Source organism: Anticarsia gemmatalis, chromosome 6, assembly GCF_050436995.1.
Source record: "Anticarsia gemmatalis isolate Benzon Research Colony breed Stoneville strain chromosome 6, ilAntGemm2 primary, whole genome shotgun sequence".
Classification (NCBI taxonomy): Eukaryota; Metazoa; Arthropoda; class Insecta; order Lepidoptera; family Erebidae; genus Anticarsia; species Anticarsia gemmatalis.
In genome coordinates this window covers 10,925,166-10,949,756 of record NC_134750.1, presented here as the reverse complement: position 1 = coordinate 10,949,756, position 24,591 = coordinate 10,925,166, and the positions used below count along the sequence as shown (strand labels likewise).

Here is a 24,591-nt window from a genome sequence, read left to right as displayed (position 1 = left end):
CCGAATAGTGTATACATTATTTTAACATCACTATAACTCTCGTTCTATGCCAGTTATAATTATCAGCGCGAGGATTTTTACCGCGTCATTTTGCGACTGACGTCCCTATTTCAATTTACGAAACCGATAACAGTTTTCCTCCGCAGTGTATTCGCCTTGTTCGGTTTCGCTAGCGGAAAAAAAAACTGTAGCGCTGGCTCAGTCTTCATCACTGTTCTTGTCATATAAATAAGGTATTGATTCCGACCTTTCCAAGTCACCCTTTTCACCTTTATTTATAAGAATGTTGATAAACTTCGGTCCAGTAAAGATTTATTCAAACCCTTCTCTAAGCTTTTCCATTCATAGCGTCTGTAGGGAAATATAGTGGCTGCTGAGTTAATATACGACATAGGCCGCAGTGAGTCATCAAAATATGCCCGATACTATAGACTTCAGAATTTGAAAAATGTTTTCTTTTATCTTGAGTTTGCAACAAAACAATTTAAGCTTCTCGAAACTTGTGCAATGTGCATACATGTTAACATTAGCTGTCTGTAGCTCAATTCTCTATTACTATCGACTACCGACAACCGACCTGTCATCGATTTTTGTATGAAAATCTGATCAGCGCCTCTGACGGGCGTCGTAGAAACTTTTTTGGCAGTACATTCTAAATGTCAAAATGTCGATAGCTAGCCGGTTATCGGTAGTCGATAGTGGTAGAGAATCGAGATACTGAAGTAGTCCATCTAGAGCACCCGTTCGAGTAGCTCCTAGCCTAGTTCACGAAGAGAACCTGTCAAATATATGTAAGGCTAGGTGCTATTCGAACTTGTGCTCTAGGTGAACTACCTCGCTGACTTACTAATAACCATCGCTGTGTTGTAAGTTTCAATAAATTTGAAACCTGAATGGACTGGAGTATGAGTGTAAATGGCATTATATTGTGGAAGTACTCAGAGCTTGCACGATATGATTCAATAGTAGAATAATGACGTAAAAACAAAAGAGCCTAAGTGACGTAACTTGTGAAGCTATATAATGATAAATTAATTATAAACATCATAGTATACATAAATATGATGTTTTAAAAATAGATATTCAAAGGTCATTTTAAAGGTAGTTTATTACAAGGTAGTAAAATATTACAGAATCTTACAAAATTATCTTCGAATAATTCTTATATAATATCGCTCGAAGCGTACCTAATTCTCTTAGCAACAATTTATTATAAGATTAACTTTGGTTCAAAGGTTACATACCTGAAAGCTAATTAAGTAAAATAATTAAGTTGTACAGTAATTACTCAATGTATTTACATTGCTTGTAAAATATATAATAAGGAGCAAATAATAGTGAATTTTACGACAATTTGAACGAATTTTAGATGTGTGCATATGTGTTTCATAATATTTTGAACATTTGAGGCGATTTTCTCATAACATACTAGAATAAAAGCCAGTTTAAAGTTTCTAGATAAGTATTGGATAGTCTAACAGAAAGATAAAGTGGCTAATATTATATTAAAGCAAGTATCGAAACAACACGCGGTTATCTGTCTTAATATGTGTTGAATGGGTGAATTTATTTGTACCAGTCAAAATAATTTTTAAATGTTAACTTAACACGTAAAAATTATGCTTCTTTTACTAAAGCCAAGGTCCCACTAAAATAAATAAATTCAATACTTATATTGTGATTACAAAAATTATGAAAATAAAATAACATTATTACCTGAAGTTATAAATCATCACTTGCCCGGATGGGTCCAAATTTATTCCAATCTTGGGTAAAAAATACCCATTTTAAGACATCAATATTAAGAATTATACTTTTATTAATACCACATAGCTAGAAATACAAATCCTTTACTTACCTATTAGATATTTATTATACACTGAACGTTGACTTACACTCATAATTAAAATATATTTTACACTGATATTATAAAATACTTCACCAGAAGTCATAGCGAGCACTGTTTTGTTCAAATTTACACTTTCCACCCGTGAATGTGTGCTGTAACAAAGAAAACACAATATTAACAATATTATTCTATGACAGGTTAAAGTAGTAACGATCCTCTGAGCTACCACTGCGTTAAGAGGTCGTATGTGCTTTACCCGAATAGAACAAATAATATTTTGTGCAATTTACAAATAGTTCAGGTCTAAGTATGTTGTGACCGATCTTTGTATGTTTGTTAAGTTGTCTCCGCGATATATGATGAGCATGTCTTAAAACGGGAGTTGTCTTTGCGATAAAAAATACATTTTATCATTATTTGAACACTGTTTGGTATACAAAATAGGTGCCACAAACGATCTAAAATATAGTTCATATTTTCAAGAAAGTGGACTACGTAGTAGGTACTCATAGTACATTTAATTTTATATTATCTCATTTGTTACAACTACTTTTTGATATAATATTTATAAATATTACTACGACCGTGTGCCTACTTAAGAAAATTAATTAAGCCCATTTTTTAAACTATACCATACGAAATAAATAGCCCAAATCATCTAACAAGGTTAATCTAAAAACAAACTTTTTCTTTTCCCTTTTTTAGAATCGTAAGATGTATAATTATACACACAGTACAATGATACTGTATTGTTCGTAGAAACTAATTAATAGGTACATAATAATGTCAATTGGCTGTTATTAGCTGTTAATTACAGGTCGCTCGGTAACTGTGATTAATTCAGGGAAGCATCATTACAATAATTAGCTAGAAATTAATAAAATTATGAAGACATACATTTTATTACGTACAGCATGTTTATACTTTCAAAATTTCTTAATAAGGTGATCCAATAATTTGTCGTTTGATGGTAGAGCGGAAAACTATTCGACAAAGACCGATAGTATCTGCACGGTCGGGCCAATCAAGGATCGATCAGAACCATTCAATGGTATTGATCAGTAGATTTGCACTAATAAGATTATATTCTTTCGATTTAAGGAAATACGATTATATTCCTCTTGTACTATGTCGCGACTAACGTAACTGTCGAAGATGCAGCTATAAAAGACTACTTAGCTTTTCATCCTTTACTTTTGTAACTTTATAAACAAAATTCTACTTACAAGCAGACTTATTGCTTGAGGCATTTTCAACGAATCAACCTAAACATACTCACAAGATTTTTTTATATATATATATTTTTTTATTGTAAATATTTTGTTTTTTGTTAGTTACTCACAGTTTAGTCAAGTATACCTAATACCATATTATTATAAATATAAAGTTGTGTAGTCTACTGAATAAATCATTTACATAACTTACAAGATTTACTACGACTTCAACATTAAACCAAATTAATGCACGTGCCTTCAGCACGTGCCGTTACGTGTACTTTCTCTTGTCATCAAAAATGCATTAGTGCTAAACTGCTACTGCTGTATTTTATTTATATTATGAAGAAAGTCTCAATTTAAAACGTTCATGTTACGTGACCAAAGTGAAAAAGGCGACCATATATGTATGTATAGACATGACCCTTTAGGATGTGTTTTGAAATATATTTTGACTTTCAATCACAGGTACTGGAATATTGTATGATATTTTATTTGAGGTCAAAATGTTTGCAACATAATTATTTTGTGTGTTAGTGTTCTTTCACAAATTAATAATATACTGACTCCCTACTACATATTGAAAATATAATTTTCGTCCTCTAAAAACGCAACCCTGAACGTAAGTTCTTTATAATGGACTAATAACCAAATATGAGTAAACATAATATTATGATTCAGTCATATGAAGAACTCGATATCGTATTGCAAACTTAGTTGTATATTCTGTTTCAAGATTCTTGTTTCACATGCATCGGAACTTCTATTTGCAATAAATCAACATGACAGCTGTTTGCGTCAAACTTGTTTACAGTTTGTTTCATAAATAGAGAGTAGCAAGGTAGCAAGAGTTTCTGCAAACTTGTTGTCTTACTAATAAACGTTGTATTAGCCCTGATTATTTATACTGCATTTTGACAATGTCAATCAGTGAAATATACAAAACACTGTTGTTGTAGTTATAATCAGAGCTTAAATTTTAAGCCATTGCTGTACCACTGCTGGGCACGGGTGGGTATCCTCGCGTAATGAGGGACAGGTTAGGACTTTGCATACCTTCAAGAACTGGAGCAAAGAACTGTCACGATGTTTTCCTCCACCTTTGAAACTAGTGATAATTATTTTAATTAATACACATAACTCCTAAAAGTAATTTATGTAATGCGTCAAATTTTAAACCATCGACCACTTCGGTGGGAGGTGCATTTGTAGGACAGTAAGGATAATCAACGGTAAAAATCTTTCAAACATTTTTCTATTAAAAAAGCAGCACAATATGAATGCATATAATATATGCGAATGTATGTATGCACAATAAAGCACAAATATTTTTTGTGCAGTTACATCAAAGTAATTTACGCCACCCAACACACATTTTAGCAAATTGCAGATTGCTTTTATAATTTAAAAAATTGTAGCTGAGTTTTATTTCTATAGTTAAGACAGATACATTAGTTCTCAACTTTAATATTACACAGCAGACATTTATCTAACTACTAATCGCACAAAAAACATAATCGTAAGCTCTTATGTTTAATAGAGATTCATTTTAACTAAAAAAAATTTGCATAAATTCTAAAGAAAACCTATTTTTTCTTCTCTCCAGCAAATAGCATATTACTTTCGTTATTCAATTTGCATACACGTTTTTCATTCAAAAATTAAATGACATGTCGCAAGAATAGTAGGTACAGTATATTGCAAATACCTAGATACCCACATATTTCGTGAAGTTCAGTCTATCAGAAACACACACATTCAGACAGCTTACTGAAGCGTAGTCTAAAGCCTTCTAGCCATTTTGTGACAATACTCTTGCATACGCTACGTCTATAGATGAGATGCAAATCTAATAAACATCGGGATCGTAGCAGATAAACTACAGTTCGTAGGCTAGAGCTACGGCGTAGCATTGTAAAAGTGGGTTCAGGGAAAAGCCAGTATGATGGAATCAGTAAATGCGATCGTGACGTCACGGTTTTTTTACAAACAAAACTTATACGTAAAAAGTTATAAGAAACTATGTGTGCTACTCGTGATATAGATCGTAGCAAAACGGTCATAGCTCGTAGCGACTAGCTACGGCGTAGATAGATTGCTCTACGTAACAGAATAACGATGCAATATTGGTTAACAAATTACTGTACAGTTGAACAGATTGACAGTGATATCTGAATCTATACTAATATTATAAAGCTGAAGAGTTTGTTTGTTTGTTTGTTTGAACGCGCTAATCTTAGGAACTACTGGTCCGATTTGAAAAATTCTTTCAGTATTAGATAGTCCACTTTTTGAGAAAGGCTATAGGCTATATATCATCACGCTACGACTAATAGGAGCAGAGTAGTAATAAAAAATGTGACAAAACGGGGAAAATTTTGACCCGTTCTATCTTATGCGACGCAAGCGAAGTTGCGCGGGTCAGCTAGTGTAACATAAAGTACCTATTTGTGTTAAATTTAAAATCTTACGAATATTATCGATAATATTATTATGGTAGTCTAGTGATTAAAATTTTTGTTGCGTTTTGTTATTGAATAATCTATTTTACGTTTTTTTTAAATACTATAAAGTACTACAAAAATATTGCAATATTTATATTAGAATGTTGTTTATAATAATGTTCTACCTCTTACTCAAGAATACTTATAATCTGGCCAAAAATTATAACATGAAAAAAATACGAAGCACTTTAATACTTCACAACGAAATACTAAGGTACTACTATAAAAGTGACTCAAGACCTGAATACTAAAGGCCAAAAAATATAATTTCAGGTTCAAACAATATTTAACAAAGTGTCCAAAGTGTTATACAATTATCTTACTTTCTAAATGCCGAGAGACCTAGTACCTTAAATGGTTAGGCTCTAGAGTTTTACTCGAAGAAAATGTTAAATGTCTTTGCCTGATAAGAAGTCTTACGTGAACATTTATGATGAAATATTTTTGTTTAAACTTTTATTATGATATTTAGCTGTAAGTATAAAATTGGTACTTCTCGGTTTCCAAAATATGTAACACTTAGGTACTATATTTACGGCTGAGCATAATAGTGGGCAAAAGTAGCTTTTTACAATATCTGTTACTTTTTTGCACGTAATAAAATTTTGTATTCAAAGTTATGTAATAATAATTTGACTCATTTGTCAAGAACTAGCCCTAAATGTACAGTAAGCACAAATTATTTTTTTAATTAAAGTCTGCGTACAATAATAAAAAAAAGTTATTATTCTTTACGACAAGGTACGTCTTACTTAAGCTCTGCTGTCCCGCAGGTCGACAACCTCAATGAGTAGGCTTTACAGAGTATTACGATACTCTACTCGCGCACACAATTTACGAGAGAAAGTATTTTACTTGTCAGAATTTTACACCTTTACTAAGACGAGCCGGCGAACAGCGAAATTTCTTCATAACAAGCCTTAAAACACTTCGTTACTAAGTTTTGACCGCTAAAATATGATCATTCTTAAATTAATTTATTACGCTCTTTACTAAACTGCTTTTTGGAAATTTTCTGCTACAAATAGTTGTTTTTTGCATGAAAAATGAGCTCATTTCCGTATGACCTTTTCAGTTGAAATTACTCGTGGGAAAAATCTTTTTAAAAGTTGAGTGTGTTTATTAATGGAATGATACTATTTTTATTTAGGACTCTTGATAATAGATCCCGTTTATATCATAGTTTTTTCGTTCATTTCATTAATGTATGTTTTGACTAGGCCCTGGAATACTTGAACAAAATTCTAGAATAATTAAGAATATGTCATGAACATCTGATTGTTTTTACATTTTTAAAGTTGAAAGAAAAAGATTTTTTTTGTGACACTTACTTATTTCAGAAAACGGGTATGACATTTATGTATTAACTGGAGTATTTTATTCAAAGAAAGCACAAACTACAGGATTTGACTCTTTTTTCCTAAGAATCTTCAAAGTTCTGCGTACTGCAAAGTTTGTAAACTTGTCTTAGGTCAAACTCAGCAACAAGTTGTTAATTATTCATTTGCTAAGTTCTCAGCGACTGAATTTTTAGTAAAAACATTCTGTTTTATTAGCAGAATTCGTTCTTTAAGACCTGACTAAAAATACTTTGTGCTACCAAGAATTAGCTGAATATGGCTGATTTACTGACTGTAACACTGTAACATAAATAACACAGAATTTGATGATTATATTCTCAGAAAACCTACTTTTAGTTACGTTGATTGAAGTGAATTGAAGTGTTGGTGTAAGCGTGCAAGTAAAATACTTTTCGATTTGGCTGATATGAACAAAATGTTATTTCATCATCATCATCTCAGCCGGGAATCGTCCACTGCTGGACAAAGGCCTCCCCCATCGTGCGCCAATAGGATTAAATGTTATTTAATTATATTATAATCAACCTTTGTCGGGAGTGTAAAAATATGAAACATCTCATTTTAAAATATTTTTGAATTAAAATAACTTTGAAAACCTCCATTAAAACTACACTCTTTGAAGACATTTCGTAGAAAGTTATCTTAGCGAGCGGAATCTGCGATCTCAGCATATAAACGCAAAAATAATACCTACTTGCATTATATTATTATGCTATGCACATGCATTAATTTGCATGAGATAAAGATGGTAAAATATAATTTAAATAATATTCAAATTGGAACGAGATTTTACTAATAGAAATAGTAATTGAAATTCTTTACCGTCTTTTCTCTCTACTACAATGTAAGATTTAATTAAGACTTTCATTACTGATAGCACTTAGCTGGCAAGGCATAATAAGGCAAGGAATTTAGCAAATATCGGATTTATAAATGACACAATTATACTAATTAGCATTTTAGTTTTGCTTTCTTAGCTAAAGTAAAAAAAATTAAACTTTTAGATAAATCGGAAATCTTTGAGAGTCAAAGATTGTCAAAGTTTGATAATTTTTATTTGTTTTGATATTATTTTATCACATATTCAAATCATCATCCACAATGCGATTACGTTACTTTTATTAAGTTCGTAAGCTATTATTAAGTTAGTTAAGCGTTGAGAAAGATCGACTCTTTATCAAGACAATCTAATTCATTCAAATCAACCTAAAAATTTTACTCTACTTATATAAACATGTAATACCGGTATTACCCTTAAGTTATCAATGTGAACTTAAATCACCGGACAATATCGTACTTAAGCCAAAATACTTCATCAACATGATTTATTACAAACCGATGCATCATACGGAGTAATTTACTTGAAAATATTTATCGATGAAATGGTGATTTGTACACAACACTGCCATTGGAATTTCAACAGTCTTACTTGAAAATAAGGTGTATTTTCGCATGGTACTGTTTTATCACCAATTCCATTACTTTGATGACTATACGATGACAAACGACTCTTGTAAGTTCAGATGTCAAAGGTTACAGTTTTATTTCTTTTATTATGTTCTTCGGTTCTCTTTGTGTTATTTTTGGTATTCAATAAGGGTTATTTCTTTTGGCGAGTGAGGTTTACATTGGTGTAACTTTGGTTTAATGGAATGTACTTTGATAATAAATACAAGAAGATAGGTAATTATGAAACTACTGCTATAATAACTGATTTATCGCTAGAGACTTTACAAACATACAAACATTTGTTTGATAGAAAATCCTAGAAAAATCACCGTATAGTCACCTTGCCATCAGGCTACACCTTTGCAAAACGGTCATGGCAAGGTTGGATACCTTGCCATGACCGCTTTGTCACCTAAGTCACCCAAAGAAAATACACATTGAAAATAAAAAATATATCCATTTTCAACACGATAAAATTACATATACAAAAAATCACAATTACGTTTAATGGAAACATACCTTCTGCCTGCTTGTCGTTTCGATCAGATTGACAGATGCAGTCAGCCTGTGAACACGGCCGGTGTAACCTGGTTAAACAAAAATGTATGAACACGTGAATAATTTAATTACTTTTACGATTTCACCGAGTGAGTTGCGGAGCGCAGTTATTTAACTATAAAACTAATACATAGAAGCCAGATTTTTTAAAATTATAATGGTTTGAGCTGAGACCTTAGAGAGCCTGTTTTACCAACGAATCCAAAATGCACCAAGACTCAAGAAAAGCCTTTTTCTCGAAGATATATTATGCTATTATTGTTCTTGTAAGAAGATAAGAAGAAGAATTGTTTTTGTGGCTGGTTTTTTTGTATGTCAACAAGTGTACTTGTACCGCTTAGCCATTATATAAACATTCCAATAAATATTTTCAACAAAGGATTTATGATGACATATAACATATAATGGTATAAGTTGACACCTCCCACGCAAGTGGTCGCAGGTTCGAACCCGAGGCAACACACCAATGACTTTTCGAATTTATATGTGTATTAGAAATAATTATCACATGCTCCAACGGTGAAGGAAAACATCGTGAGGAAACCTTGCATGCCTAAAATTTGTTTAGAGCATTTATTGAGGGCATGCAAAGTCCCCAACCCGCACTTGGCCAGCGTGGTGGACTCAAGGCCTAATCCCTCCCTCATTACGGGAGGAGACCCTTGCCCAGCAGTGGGACATTAATGGGTTAAATTTATTTTATTATTATTATTATAACCTGTTTGCGTTATGTCTAAACAATATTAAGACAATATCGGCAAAATATGAGAAAATGTGGTTCAAAACTTAAACAACCTTATCAAAAACAATATTAAGACAATACAGCTACAAAGCATATTTTAATTAATATGCAAACAAACTGGAAAGACTTGAAAGCTGACCAAGTGTATGCAATCTCGGTTTGCAAGTTCGTTATCGGTTTAAACAAATGTTGTTTAGAAACTTTTGTTTATTCAAGACTTGTTGCGAATTCAAAAGGTTTCGATGCTGATATCATCATGTTATTTTGAAAGTTTCAAACAGTAATATATTGTATTTTATGAATGCCTAGTCATGAAGTGAAATCTACTGAATAATGATGTTAGTATTATAAATAATAATAAATTTAACCCATTTATGTCCCACTGCTGGGCAAGGGTCTCCTCCCGTAATGAGGGAGGGGTTAGGCCTTGAGTCCACCACGCTGACCAAGTGCGGGTTGGGGACTTTGCATGCCCTCAATAAATGTATTAAACAAGTTTTAGGCATGCAAGGTTTCCTCACGATGTTTTCCTTCACCGTTGGAGCATGTGATAATTATTTCTAATACACACATAACTTCGAAAAGTCATTGGTGTGTTGCCTCGGCTTCGAACCTCCGACCACTTGTGTGGGAGGTGTCAATTGAAACCACTCGGCTATCACTGCTCTTGTTGTTGTAAATTTCAATAAATAAATATCACCTCTCAGCCTAAATGTTTTGGTCAACACTACTCTTCTAACAGTCTTTTTCTATACAGCAAACTGATTATACAGGTGGAACGATTCAATAACGAGGATCAAATCGACTTTTTATTGGTCTGTATAAACGGCACTAGACCGAGGGTGGAAGCCATGCCTATACTAAAATATATATAGGAGAAATAAAATGGCATGTTGAGGTACCAGTAGGTAAGCTAATTAACACCAGATGTACAACTAAGATTTTAAATCCCACGCATTAATTAACTTACCTATATTTAGCGCAAACCTTTGAGTTCAGAGTTAAGCGCCTCTAAACCGCTAGCTTTATACAGGGCACAATACATATTAATATTGAAAACAAACGATTTTAATGTTCTTTGACTTCTGTCTACCTCTACAGAAACGTTCTATTTTATATATGTATGTATGTATGTATGAGAGCAGTGCTAGTCGAGTAGTTTAAGTTGTGGCTTCCATGCAAGTGGTCGAGAATTAGTACCCTAGGCAACTCATCAATCACTTTTCAAAGTTATGTGTGTATTAGGAATAATTATAATTATCACTGGTTCTAACGATGAAGGAAAACATCGTGGTGCAACCATGCATGCCTGATCATGTTCTTTATAACATTTTTTGAAGGTTTGCAAAGCCCCAACCCAGCTTGGCCAGCGTGGAGGACTCAATGCCTAACCCCTCCCTCATGACGGGAGGAGACTGGGTGGTCCTATACTACTCCACAAATGGTAGTCCATAATAGTCTCCTCCATACTATCCTACAATGGGAAAAATATTTATTTATTTATGTGTATGATGTAGATTTGGAAATACGATCTTACCATCATAATATGTCCGTTGCGGACATCTAGGGCAGCTAGCAAGCGAAAGCGGTCTCTGCGACAGGTTGTCGGTGTGCGTCCGACACGACGAGCGCTGCCATTCTACTACTGCACTTCCTCTTGAATTTCTGAGTTCCTCGATACCTGTAGAGACGTATACTTCGCGGGGATTATTTTGATAGTTCTTTTACAAAAAAAATTACTACAGAACATCATGGCAAGTCGGTTTTTACACAGTAAAATTTTTGTTTCCGAAAAGAGGTATTTTCATGTCGCCCTTTGAGGACACCCACTCTTACTCCTAAAAAAATCTCGAAATAACGGTATTTTTATTCAATAGAACCTTAAATTGCGTCCAACCTAATATTAGGGCTTAGGTCATAGGCACGATTGCTATCAGACTAGAAATAGTAGGTATTTTCGCGGATATCACACAATGCTGCCGTGATTGATTACGACCGAGTCCTGCGTTGAGTGCAAGTGTTGTGAAAACAATATTTTAGTTGAATGGCAGGCACAGATATTTTTTTATTTTTAGAGCTCAATATTATAGTAACTTCGATAGGGAATATAATAAGGATAGCTTATTGGTTTGCTACAGATCACACTGTTAAAATTGTGTTTAGCTGAATCCTAATTAATTCACTGTCCTCAACAAAAAGAGGAGGTTCTCAATTCGACTGTATTTTTTCATGTATAAAAAAATAGAAGGAAATAAAGTAATAAAATCGATTTTTAAGTATTATATAGATATTAACATTCTGTAACAAACTACCTGAGTATAAATAAATAAAGTAACTATTCAGTTCATCAGCTAATCAGTTTAACATCCGTGTACATAGTAGTGTTGGTACTTTGTATGCAGTGACAACTCTCGTAAGCGTTGTGAGTGGAATCGCAAATGGTCGGTAGCATGAGGTGCGTTAGTAATTAATAAAAGTGATTATTGAGTACATATAATAGCTAAAACTTGGTTCAAAAGAGTGTTATACATTTTTTTATAAAAAGAATATCGTACGGTCATTTTCATGCATTTTCAGTTGCATAAAATTTGATATCGTACAGACCTCAATTTATGGCTATTTTGCTCATAAATACTGTAAGTTCTGAACATATATTATTGAAAGGATATTGTAGCATGCATTGTTAAAAGCGCGACGCGGGTGTATTTTATATACTTTTAGCTATACCTTTGGATATAATAGGCGTGATATTATGAATTAAGATAATATAAAAAATATTTTTGCTCATCGAAAAACCATGATATCGTAAATATAAAAAGTATCAAAATATAGATCTAGAAAATTCAAGCGCCCAGATTTAAATTTTAGATTAAGGTAAACAAACTCATTTTAAATTTTACAGACAGTCACTAGAAATGATATTTACCATCTGCGTTCCTTTTTAGGCTAAAATTTAAATAAGTAACGCTATTTTAATCTAAAGAAAATGTTCTAAGCTACGATCTATTTCAACTTTGTGACATCTCATCGGAAATAGAGTGTAATAAATAGACCTTATCTAAAAACCTGGCGTTTTTGTCTCAAAAATATCGTAAGATACCTATTTAATAGATAAATTATGTTTGGAATTAATAATATATTATGTATATTGCTCTTAAAAGTCATTTTAAAAGCTGAAGTTCAATAATGTAATTTTTAATACTCTAACTTTTGTTTCATTATGGTTCCTTAACAGTCGAAGTAATGTGACCTAAAATATTTTATTATTACTGTGTTATTGGCGGAATAAAACTTAAAAGTAGGATCGCCATAGAACAATAACATAACAGTGATAGCCTACAACTCTAATTTTAATAATAATAGTCAGGCGAGCACAAAATTATATTAACAAAAAACATAAAGGAAAATTATCACGTAAATCTTTGATCCCACCTATAAATTAGATTCAGAAATAACCACTCAAATATCAAGGGACATGAAAGGTGCGTATCATATTTAAGCTCAAAAATAAATCAACTGGACTACCCGAACAAATCCTTAAGGGTTTAACCTTTTTTTATTAAAAGATTATAAGTAAACCGGATCGTAAAACTGTTGTGAAGTTATTTTTAGAACTATATTTTTTATTGATCCGATTTTTCAGAAGGGCAAGAAATTGTGTTTCATTTTTAGATCTAAAGGAAATATGGTGTCGTAAAAAATAACAAGATTTTCTGACAGCAAGTTGAGTTTAAACAAAATATGTTGTCGTCTGAAGATGAACTTATTAATTTATATGCAAATAATATTCGTACAACTTAAAAATATGTTTTTTTCACCTACAAGAATAAAAAAAATATTAATAATATTCGTACAACTTAAAAATATGTTTCTTTCACCTTCGAGAGTATAAAAAATATGAAATTAATTTGAGTACTGTTAATTTGGCTTTTCCAAGGTCGAGCTCTAAAATTACATATTGGTTTTAAATTAATTGATTGCAGTATGAAATACTGATGAATAAGAAGGAACTTAAATAAATCAATAATTTATTCTCAACACTTTTTCTTCCGAATTCTTTATAGATATAAAACCTATATTTCACCGGCACGGAGATAAGATTGGTGTAAAAAAATACTTGAAGGAAAGTAACTCATAACCCCGTAGTATATGAGCGCGATACTTTACTGAAAGGGAAAAGCAATTTGCTGAGTTTTACGTGATACGATGTAATACGTCAAAATGTATGCCGTTTTAGTAACGAGTTTAAGAAATAAGAATTTGAATGATTCTGTGTGGACTGCCGTGACTTTGGAAGCCAATCTTTTCAATTGTGCTTTTGGGCGTTCGAAAACTACAAAAAATCTAGATTGTATTTGTTTTTTGTTATGTGATACTTACTGATTATATTATTTACATTCGGGCAAAAGCGTAATTGTTTACCTATTTTTCATTTACATGAGTTGATTTGAATATAATGTGGTTATTCTAGGAAAGAACACGCTATTTTCGGTCTTTATAAAATGCTTACATGGAACCGGAGCCATTGACAAAGTACTTGAATATTTTATGTTGTCCCCAGTTCATAAAGAAAGCAAGTCACATCAAAAGTTTCAATTTCTTGTAACAGTATCTAAGCCGTTATTATTCTGAAACGTTATGAAATAACTTTTTATGTTTCAAGACGTGATACACGTGGCTACAATTAGACCTTGGCCAGAAGATTTTTTTCATTTATTGCGATTTTTTTTCGTTGTATATCTATCTGTTTATAACAGATTCATTTTTTTAATTTATTGTAACGTGAAAACTTAATGATGTTAATACTAATTTATTATTTAAATTGTACTAAAGCCAAGTAATCCTAATCAAACTTTATAGGAAAGAACAGTAATAAAACTAACTGTGATTTAAAACAATTATTTTCAAAAGCTTTTTTTCGTGCTAACGCCATTTGTCATATAAAAGAAACTCAGCTTTGTTTTAGGTTTCAGTCAAAGGTTTTTTTTTTTATAATGATGACCTCTTTTAGCTAAGTCACAGGTCAGTAAATAAAAACATTAGCACGTTTATTCCTTTTTATTTTATGAGTATATTTTGACTCGTCCGAGCCCTGTGTTATTCAAGAACAGATTACTTTTTTGACGGGTCAGGTGGTCTGATTATGTCCGGAAAAGTATCAGACTGGTTTTAAGTAAAAACGTATATATTTTCATGCGATAAAGTTATGTAAATTGGCTATAGACTTAATTTTTGGAATTTTTTGTGTATCCGTTGTTCTCAACAACATAAAAGATATCTGTTATTGTAAAGCATAGATTTTTCATATTTAAGTATTCGTAAGCAATATTACAGTTTATGAAATAGAAACCTAATTCAGTTTGTACATAGTTTTATAGCCCGCATTTGTTTCGAGTTAACTGTCTTTAAAATGCCAATAAAGTTTTATTCAAATTATCCTTAATGAGACGTGATGAATCTACTCCACAATTATTCGTAAATAATTAAAGCAAAAGGTTTATCAAAGATTTTAAATAAACACGTTTAAATAAGAAATTAGAATAAGATATACAATGAGGAACTTTAAATGCTTAAGTTTCAACTTTAATTGAACTAATAATGAGTGCGTTTGTACAAACGTGTGTAAATGGCGAATGCAATTTAATAAAAAAACTATGAGACTGTTTGTTTTAAATTTGTAAGCACAAGCATCGTGTAAGGGGGTGTTCGAAGCTCAACTATTCAAAACTTTGCCGTTTTCTGTTTATGTTTTTCTTGTTGTTAGAACACTCTGTATACAGACATGTTGTGCGGCAACACTCTGTATATACGTGCGTTTATATACAGTGAGGTAGAAGATAATAGTTGGTAAATTATAGTTCGAAAGCCTAGTCGTGATAGTTAGAATGCGGTTGCCAAAATGTTTCCCAAACAGTGAGGCAACATAAATAGATAACTTTGCCTTTATAGTGCTTATAATATAGTCCTCTATAAAGAAGCTGCACCGTTGCTTCATTCAACAGCCTTGAAACTCATAGCCATGGATGACCGATAGCGGTGATTGCTAATATGATACCAAAGATCACTTTTAATAATTACGTTAACGAGTAAAAACCTGATCGGGATCGACTGCCCGACTGCGAGACGCAGTCAGGCGGTGATTCGGGCAGCGGCCTCTTGCGCCTGCGCAGAGCGTCTCGCCAGCGGCACAGGATTGCTGTGCGGAAGTATGTCCTGAACCTGTTAAAAGAAAAATAACTTGTTAGACACTATAAAAATGTTGTGTTAATAGCGCAGTACTGTAAAGTCGGTACTTTTGAGAATCGAGAGTTTGACATTTAAAATGTACTGCAAAAATAAGCTTTGCGACGCCCGCTAGTGACGCTGAACCGATTGTCATACAACATTTTTCGATGACTAGCCGGTTGTTGATGAGCAGCAGAGGTAGAGAATTGTGCTTCAGGCCTCAAGAGATAATATTATACCGGTACCAACTTTTTACGTGCCCTCCGAAGCACAGAGCGCCCAGTTCAAATTCCACTATACGGTCACCCATCTATGGAAAGACCGCGCCAAGATTTGCTTAACCTACAGATCGTTCATTCACCGGTGAACACAACTAGCTCTATTATAGAGGTAATATTTGCTACTTAATTACTAAAGAACCTCTGATAATACTAGATTTGATAAAAGTTCAAAATTAAGCGTGGGATTGTACAAACAAGCCCTAGTAAGTCAAAGTCAATTACTAATACCTACATATTCGTAATACATTCGTTTGATGTTTGAAACATATGAAACTTTAACAGGTATACAGGTAAAACCCACACAGAATTAAATATTTATACCCAAGTTTACATGACAACATACCCTCAGTACGCCTACAGTCAGCTTGTTTTGTTAGGTCATGATAAAAGCCAATTAGAGTTATATACATATTAACTTCGTAGTAAATGAATGTTAATTACTTCATATACATTAAACTTTACATGTGTTTTGATCTCTACCTACACCTGTGGGAAAAAGGCGTGATAATAAGTATGTATTTATGTTTATCAGTTATTTGGTAAGCTCAGCTTACTTGATGTCAAATGACCGTTGTGAGTTGTCCAATTATTTTTATTTATTTTCAAACAATGAATTTTGAAAGAAAATGAAGCAATTTTATGTAATTATGACATAAAAAAGAATAGAAAATAAACGTCAGTGTCATTTATTTACGGAAAGACGTATGATTAATAAATATTTCCGTTTAGAATATTTTAATGTCTATCAGCTGACAAATGTAAGGAAATTGCTTTGTCATTAAAGATAACGTGGTGTCGTCAATAAGTTTCGGAAACGTTAACAACACTAAAAATACCAAGTCATTCTTGTAACTTTTAGTATATCTAACTAATTAATGTATACAATGTAATAATGTATAAAAAATATGTTAACTCATACCAGATTTTTTTCTAATTTCTGATACCAATAAGAAGAAAATGCTAAAAAATATTATAAGCAAAAATATGATACCAAAATTGACGTTCAAACTTCCTATATAAAGCCTTTATTGTAATTAAAGGACATATTTCCCTAAAGATTTGACCCTTCACCGGGAATTTTTAATGCTCATAATTTGTGAAAACGCCACTTAATGGTACACTCAACATAAAATGGTATTTGATAAAGGATCGCGGACGGTAAAATAACGCAAGGTACGAGTAATTATGTACTCCTACTCATGCTATAAGGAAAAATGGTCGTCTTACAATGGATTCTTATTCCATAGAGAGAAAAAAACAAAAAAGACAACCGATTTACAATATATTTCATGACGTATTTAATTTGATTAAAAATAAACTTTCATCCCCAAACCAGCTCGGTATAGGATCTGAGACTATTACCAGTTCTACTTTGATTTTAATTTATCTTACATGTATAGTTGACTGTTAGATACTGTTTGCTGTTGTTTAAATAACTAAATAAAATAATTTGAAAGATCTTTCTGTACGAATTTGAGATTTGTAGTTTTATTTTATTCCATTTGTATGGTGTTACTCACTAATATAATATTATGGCTTTGACATTATGCCAACGCGAGTGTATCGCAACGCTAGGCACGTTGATCGTAATTTTGTAAATACTTAAATATGCAATAATTATAATGTAACAAGGCACGGAAACTTATTGCAAATGTGTATCCTAACAAATAAACAAACAGAAGGATTTTCTTATAATTATAAACGTCGACTCTCATGGTTGATAACGAATACAACTGAGGATATGCTCTTCTGATATCTTGAAACGTAACTAATCAAATAGAAACGATACATGAACAAAACAAACAAGACTTCGAGAGACAAATAACCAAATGAGACCAACTTCACATCTATTATGTAAATTCATCGTTCATTCCTTTATCTTTCCACGCTAATTGTTTTCAAAACAAAACCATTAATATTCTACACAGACCCAATCAACTACTCGTATTCAATTTCCTACAATACATTTGCTAATACATATCTAAATTCCGCTTCAGTTATTTTAATTATAATTAAATACATTGTAATATAATATTTCAAAATAGATATTATATGTTTTGAAAACGAATAAACCTGGTAATTACAAAATAACCTATTTTGAAGATTTTTATCAATTTATTGAAAAGAAGTCCTATCAAAAACTCATGACAGCGAAACTTCAAACGACGGGCCTGAATATCAGGTAGATAATATGTATATTTACCACAACTAGATTACTCAGGTTATATTAAAGCCTATAGTTTGACAAGACTTAGTGACGATTTTAGAATGATAGTATCTAAATAACCGTTTGATATAGAAATGGACATGTTAGTCTTGCAAGTTTTTAACTGCATGTTTGGCGCAGTGGCTTAAGTGGTCACCTCGCCGCATTAACCGTAGCGCCGCGTGTGGCGGGTTCGAATCCCACCCGGGACAAATATTTGTGTGAAGAGCACGTGTATTTGTTCTGAGCCTGGATGTTAATTTATCTATATAAGTATGTATTTATAAATATATAAGTATGTTTATCAGTTGTCTGGTTACCATAGTACAAGCTCTGCTTAGTTTGGAATCAGAATAAAGATGACAGTGTGTGAGTTGTCCAAAAATATTAGAAATATTAGAATTATAAGTCTCAATAGCAAATGTAATGTGAAATGTTGAGTTAAAAAAGGGTAAAAAATGGTTTCATACTCGTAAATACAGAGTGTGAGTACTACGCTATAACAAGATTGATATAAAGCAGCCCGATCGACAGTTTTAACTTAAAAAAACATTTTTTCAATAGCAAAAGGTGTTTAGAGAAAACAAAGGTACTATTGAATAAATTTCCAATAAACCTCGGTCTTTACTTACATTGAGGAGTAAAACTAGTTTCAATTCAATTAAAACTAGCAATGAATAGCTTAAAGGCATTAAAATCTAGTTTCAATACTTTAAACTGAACTGTTGAGGTAAAGTAAAAGTCTAGTAACTTTATTAATCGTTTCTACGAATAGTTAGAAACAATTATATACAACAAAACCAGGAAACGATAAACTAGCTCGGCGACAAAACACGTAATTTTGAAATACATAGACTAAAAACCATTGACCATTGGATTCAATAACTATTTATTAAAACCAGACAACAATTTCAACCCAATCCTGACTGAAAATATATTTTTCCACGAAAACTGATTTAGAGTACTTTTTCCACTAAACCTTTTAAACGTTTGATTGGTAGAAATGGTTTGATAGAGTCAATAAAACGCTTGTCGCTTCAAAAGTAAACGTTATCGGAAAAGCTATTTTATTATTTTAGTTTGTTTCAGTTGTTCATGTATTCAGTTTCGATAATTACGTAGCAATTGTCCGCATTTTTATTGCTGCATAAAAATGTTCTTTACTTTATATAGTGGCTTATTTTTAAGCTGAATTATCAAAATATTTTGTTTTGTATTGCATTACTTTTAACTAAAGATTACTTGTACTATCTTAATAATAAACGTTGTGAATTCTGAATACTTGCTGTAGGACTTTATAGTTCTTGTATGAGATTGTTACACTGTGTAATATATTATTATAATTATATATCACATCCTGCTATTGTTGTTCTCATTGTTACTATAGACTAAAAGCCGTTCTCAGAAGCAATTAGTAAACTTACTTGGCGTTCATCCAGTAGTAGATAATAGGGTTGACCATTGCATTCGCCATGGCTAACCAATAGAAGCCGAGGTACATGTGTTGTACATACTTCATGTACAGTATCGACGGGTTGAAATGTGTGTAAATGAAGTAAGAGTGATATGGAAGCCAGCAGATGCCGAATATCACGATCACTAAGATGAACATTTTCACAACCTGCGGAAGAAAAATATTGGTTAGCTGTTTAAAAAACTTGATTGTATGAGATGGCGTATTAAAAGAGAGGTATAAATCGTAGTTAAAATTGTAAACTGGCATGATTCTTTAACACTATCTCTCTGTCTGGTTGTCCCTCTCAACATCAGAGCTATTCTGAGTGCGGTAGTTGTATTTAAAAATAAAAATTAAAAACAACAACAACAAGAAACTGGTTAGCTATCGAGAAACTGTGTGAAAATTTGATCAGTGTCTCTAGCGGCCGCCGTAGAAGCTATTTTTCCAGTCAGTCAGACTCATTCATTTAATTCATTATTTTTTAAAAAATACTTGAGTAGAAATAGAAAAAGGCAATACAAAAGCTTTTACGTTACCGCATTAAATATTTTGTATATTGCGCTCTAAATATTATGTAATATACATAATGTTTAATGCACTAAATAATACGGTTAATCCGATTTTAATAATCCCGATTTTGACGTAGTAATTGTATTTGACAACGCAAAATAACTGAAAAGCGTATAACATTTTAGTAACGAGATGCGTTACGATAATCCGTTCAATCTAAATGGATTATAATAAATATTCAATACAAAGTATTCAAGCCTTTAAGCTTTATTATATACGTTTGGATTTAAAATAATATCATTGTATTTTATTATTGTACAGTTGGCATCAGAAATACCTATGTTCTCACTATCACATTTTAAGAAACATTTTTATTAATGAAATTCCTACTAAATACAGGGTTGAATGTAAACACCCAAAATCCCGTATCACTAAATAGTCACTTTTATTTTACGACTTTTCAAAATTTTATTTAATTCAAAAAATAAATAGTGCCGGAGTATAGCATGAAGCAATTTTATGTTAACCATTATATGTTGACATTTACATTATACATTATTACATTATACGTTGATATTTTCATACAAAAAGTACCATTCAGAATATAATATTGTATACATATTTCTGACGCTGACTATATGATTATAGGACCTACATATTCAAAATAACTCGCTTATTTTGAAAAGTATCTTTCAACAGCAAGATATTCTAGTCTATCAAAAACTAGTGTCTCATAATATAGCCATTTGGCACTACGTGTTCCGAATTTCAAAATCTTGGCTGCATTCCAAGTCTAACCTCCATTGTCTTCGAAGACCAAGCGAAGTATACAAACAACCGGAGCGACCGATATTGAATAGAACTTTGTATTTCAAGTATATTTCTCTTAGACCGACTATTGAATTGAAATATAACTGTAACATGCAAAGTATCAAGAAATATTACCTAATCTGAGAGTTATTTTACATTCTACCAATTTTGTAGGGCTAAAACTACTTGATATATATTTTTTTATTAGTTAATCATTGAAGTAAAAGTCTGGCTTCGAAGATTGAGCTCTGTTTTTTTAATCTATTACGTTCAAAGGTGTTCGTAAACGGTGACATAATTGAAATAGCGGATTTATGTTTCAAAAGAACACACAACTTATTTGATGAAATACCAAATAGCACTTTACAAAGCCGGTATTTTCACTTATAAGGGTCTTTTGTCTACACGTGGCAAGGAATAGTTTAATTTGTTTTGGTATGAGTTTTATGTAACGCTTATTTAAGCCCTTACGTAAAACCTCTTTTGAGGTTTATGTCGACAAAATGATTATAGTAGTTTAGGTTTTGTACGGAAATTGAGCTTTAACGGAACACGTGATAAAATTTTCTTACTGTACGTCGAGTCGTACAAGAGGTGAAAATCTAAATAAAGTGTGGTTCTAAATGTTACGTGAATGCAATGCTTTAGAAAGGAAAAGAATTGATCTTTTGGGATACAACCTAAAGTAGAAAATTATGGACTGCTAACGATGGGCACTAATGGGCAGCATAGCAAAACTTATAAGTTTTGCGCTGCCCAGCTTTTGAAGAAGCAAAGGATGGAGTGACACAAAAAATCAACAGTAATCATCAAGTGTCAGCGGTCTACTATCATAAAACGAGATAAGATGGTTCGTAAACTTAACAGTTGGAAACAAAAGCCATATAAATTATCTACTCCGACGCTGAACTCCGAAAATAATCATCAAATAGACTCACAAATTTGTTTTGTTGTAATTACAGTAATAAAATTAAATTATACAAACCTTTCGTTTCGATCTTATCGAGTCCACCTGTCGTTGAGTCATTTCTCCTATTGATCTTGAGCCCCACAACACCTTGCCCATCGCTGAGTAGAAGAATGTCATGCCTAGCATCGGCACTGCATATGTTACTACGAAGAAAAGCACTTGATACCTGTAGAAGAAATGTTCTATTAGATCAAAATATATGAAAAGATTGATGTATGAGATCGAAGTAACAATAGAAATTAGGTCCCACGGCTCCCACTAGAGGCGCTGATTCAATTTTAATATTTTTTTGCAATAGCTGCTCTTTGTCGATAGTAGAAATTCGCCCTTCTGCAGCCAAGATCCATGTACTAATAAATCACAAACATTTTGTAAAATGTATAAGCTCAAGAATATTGGCACAAAAATATAAAAAAACCGTTGGTACACTTTCGTCTCAGGATTTTTTCTTTTGGCATGGCTGTATAAAAGTCAGTCAAGTGAAAAATCTGCTACATTGAGAGACGCTAAACGAAATATTATCAGCGTTTTACTTCAAACACCAGCCGTGCTTGATATCAGATTAATATAAAATTCATTCAGTGTGCCAATGAGAAATTATACAGAATATTAAATCCGTTGGCTACGTTTTTTGCACAATCTACTTACTTAATTTAATGAATTGGAATAAGACAAAAACATTTTCATTCGTGATTTCAAACGCCTTCATTATCGCTTATATTAAAGTCATTATTCATTCTTTCAACAACTGCTTATTCTATTCGGGAATTAATTTAATTAAAAAGAGAAACTTAGAAGTATTGAAAAGGAAAATGTAAACATTTTTCCTCAATTATTTTGCTAACTCCTTAACTTCTTTTTTTATTATTATTAGATGGCTTGTGGCCTATCTAGTACCAGCCATTCAAGCCACCCATAACCATTGCCATGACTTCTCTTCAGTTCAGGTAGATTTTTAACCGCCTTCGAAAGAAGGAGGTTTTCTTTTTGACCGTTTTTTTTGGTTGAAAGTCAAGTCAATAGGTTCCATGTCGTAAAGCCACCTAATGGTCACTGACATAGACTACCTTTGTTTTACATTGTTTAAGTAAATTGATCATTTAAAATGTATGTTGTAACTCAGCAACAGTATGGTAGCTGTATCACTAATTCATTAAGAAAAGATCCCGCACAGAATTATCTTAGAAAACACAACTAAAGTTTCGTTCTGTATATTTGTACACGGACTCTAGGAAACTTTTCTCGGTTCATTGGCTTTGGCGAAATATCAGGCGATGAATTATGGAGTAACGTCGCCTCCACCTCTTTGCTTTGCTTTTATAAGTTTGCTAAAAATAAGTTAAAATACTGTTTCTTTTAAAGACGAAGTTGAAAAATTTTAGTTTTATCAACATAATACTATCTATTTCCAAATGGCCCTTTAATGGAATGACTTTAAATTTTTGACAGAATATGCATTAATTACATAGGTTGGGTATAAAAATATTATTGGAATGAAATATAAATTATAAACTTTCGCGTTGCCTATTAATTACTGTCTGCGTCCACGGTGAGTGTTACCTGCGTCGAAACCTTAGGCATTCTATTCTCTTTACAAATCATTTGTTAGTACCAATATCATTCTGACCAAATACAACTGAGGGATACATTAATAAAATGCTATACAGTCAAACTAAGATTTTATTCGCAGACATAAAACATATCAACTACCAAATTTTCACCAAAAGTATTCCCACAGAAAATAAAACTACAATTTTCACCTGTGTTTAACACATTTGAAACACCACAACCAAAATGCCTTAAAATATAACACGAAAATAGTTTCCAGTTCACGTCTGCAACGATTCAGTATATAAATTCAATTTTACACGGCACAAAATAGATCTATGCATGTCCTCTAGTATAACTTGGCCAATATTTTTAGGTGACCTAACGTGAAAACTGCGGTCAGTCACGAATTTTAGTCTATAAATATTTCACCTGTGCATTTAGAATGTTTTTGTATTAAAATATTCAGGCTATTGTTGTTTGAAATTTCAGACGGTTTTAGAATAGAATAGAATTTTATTTTTAGAGCTCCACGAATGATCGTATTCACTACTTTTTTTTTGATTGCATATACAGATTTATTCTAATTCCGATGCTACGAAAGCATATTGATAGAAAAAAGCCCGAGAAAATTAAGTCAGAAAACGTATTTTATTACCCAAGGGAGCAATGGTTTACATAAGCCTGGGTCGCGAGTGGACTCAAGTCACCGGGTGGGCGAATATTACCAGGCCGGAACATCACAAAAGTTTCAAACAAACAAAATATGATTCAATATAAACAGTGATAATATAGCAATTACACATTAATACACATAATACTCTTCAGAAACGCTTATTCATACTAAAACACAAACATTATACTGTCTCAGCAAATGCTTTAACTTAACAGGCGTGTAAAGTAAA

The 24,591-nt window shown here is 32.2% G+C and overlaps 1 protein-coding gene across 1 annotated transcript in view; it reads right to left on the bottom strand.

The window, feature by feature from the left end:
• Positions 1-1,673: 1,673 nt before the first annotated feature.
• The window catches only part of LOC142973911 (tachykinin-like peptides receptor 86C), a 74,653-nt gene continuing 51,735 nt past the window's right edge, over positions 1,674-24,591 (bottom strand). Inside the window, exons 7-12 of the mRNA XM_076115946.1 lie at positions 22,154-22,304; positions 19,814-20,010; positions 15,772-15,896; positions 11,215-11,358; positions 8,897-8,964; positions 1,674-2,001 (exon numbers count right to left, since the gene is read on the bottom strand). Of these exons, the coding sequence (XP_075972061.1) occupies positions 1,939-2,001; positions 8,897-8,964; positions 11,215-11,358; positions 15,772-15,896; positions 19,814-20,010; positions 22,154-22,304 (748 nt within the window). The 3' untranslated portion in view covers positions 1,674-1,938. The remainder of the gene's footprint in view (positions 2,002-8,896; positions 8,965-11,214; positions 11,359-15,771; positions 15,897-19,813; positions 20,011-22,153; positions 22,305-24,591) is intronic.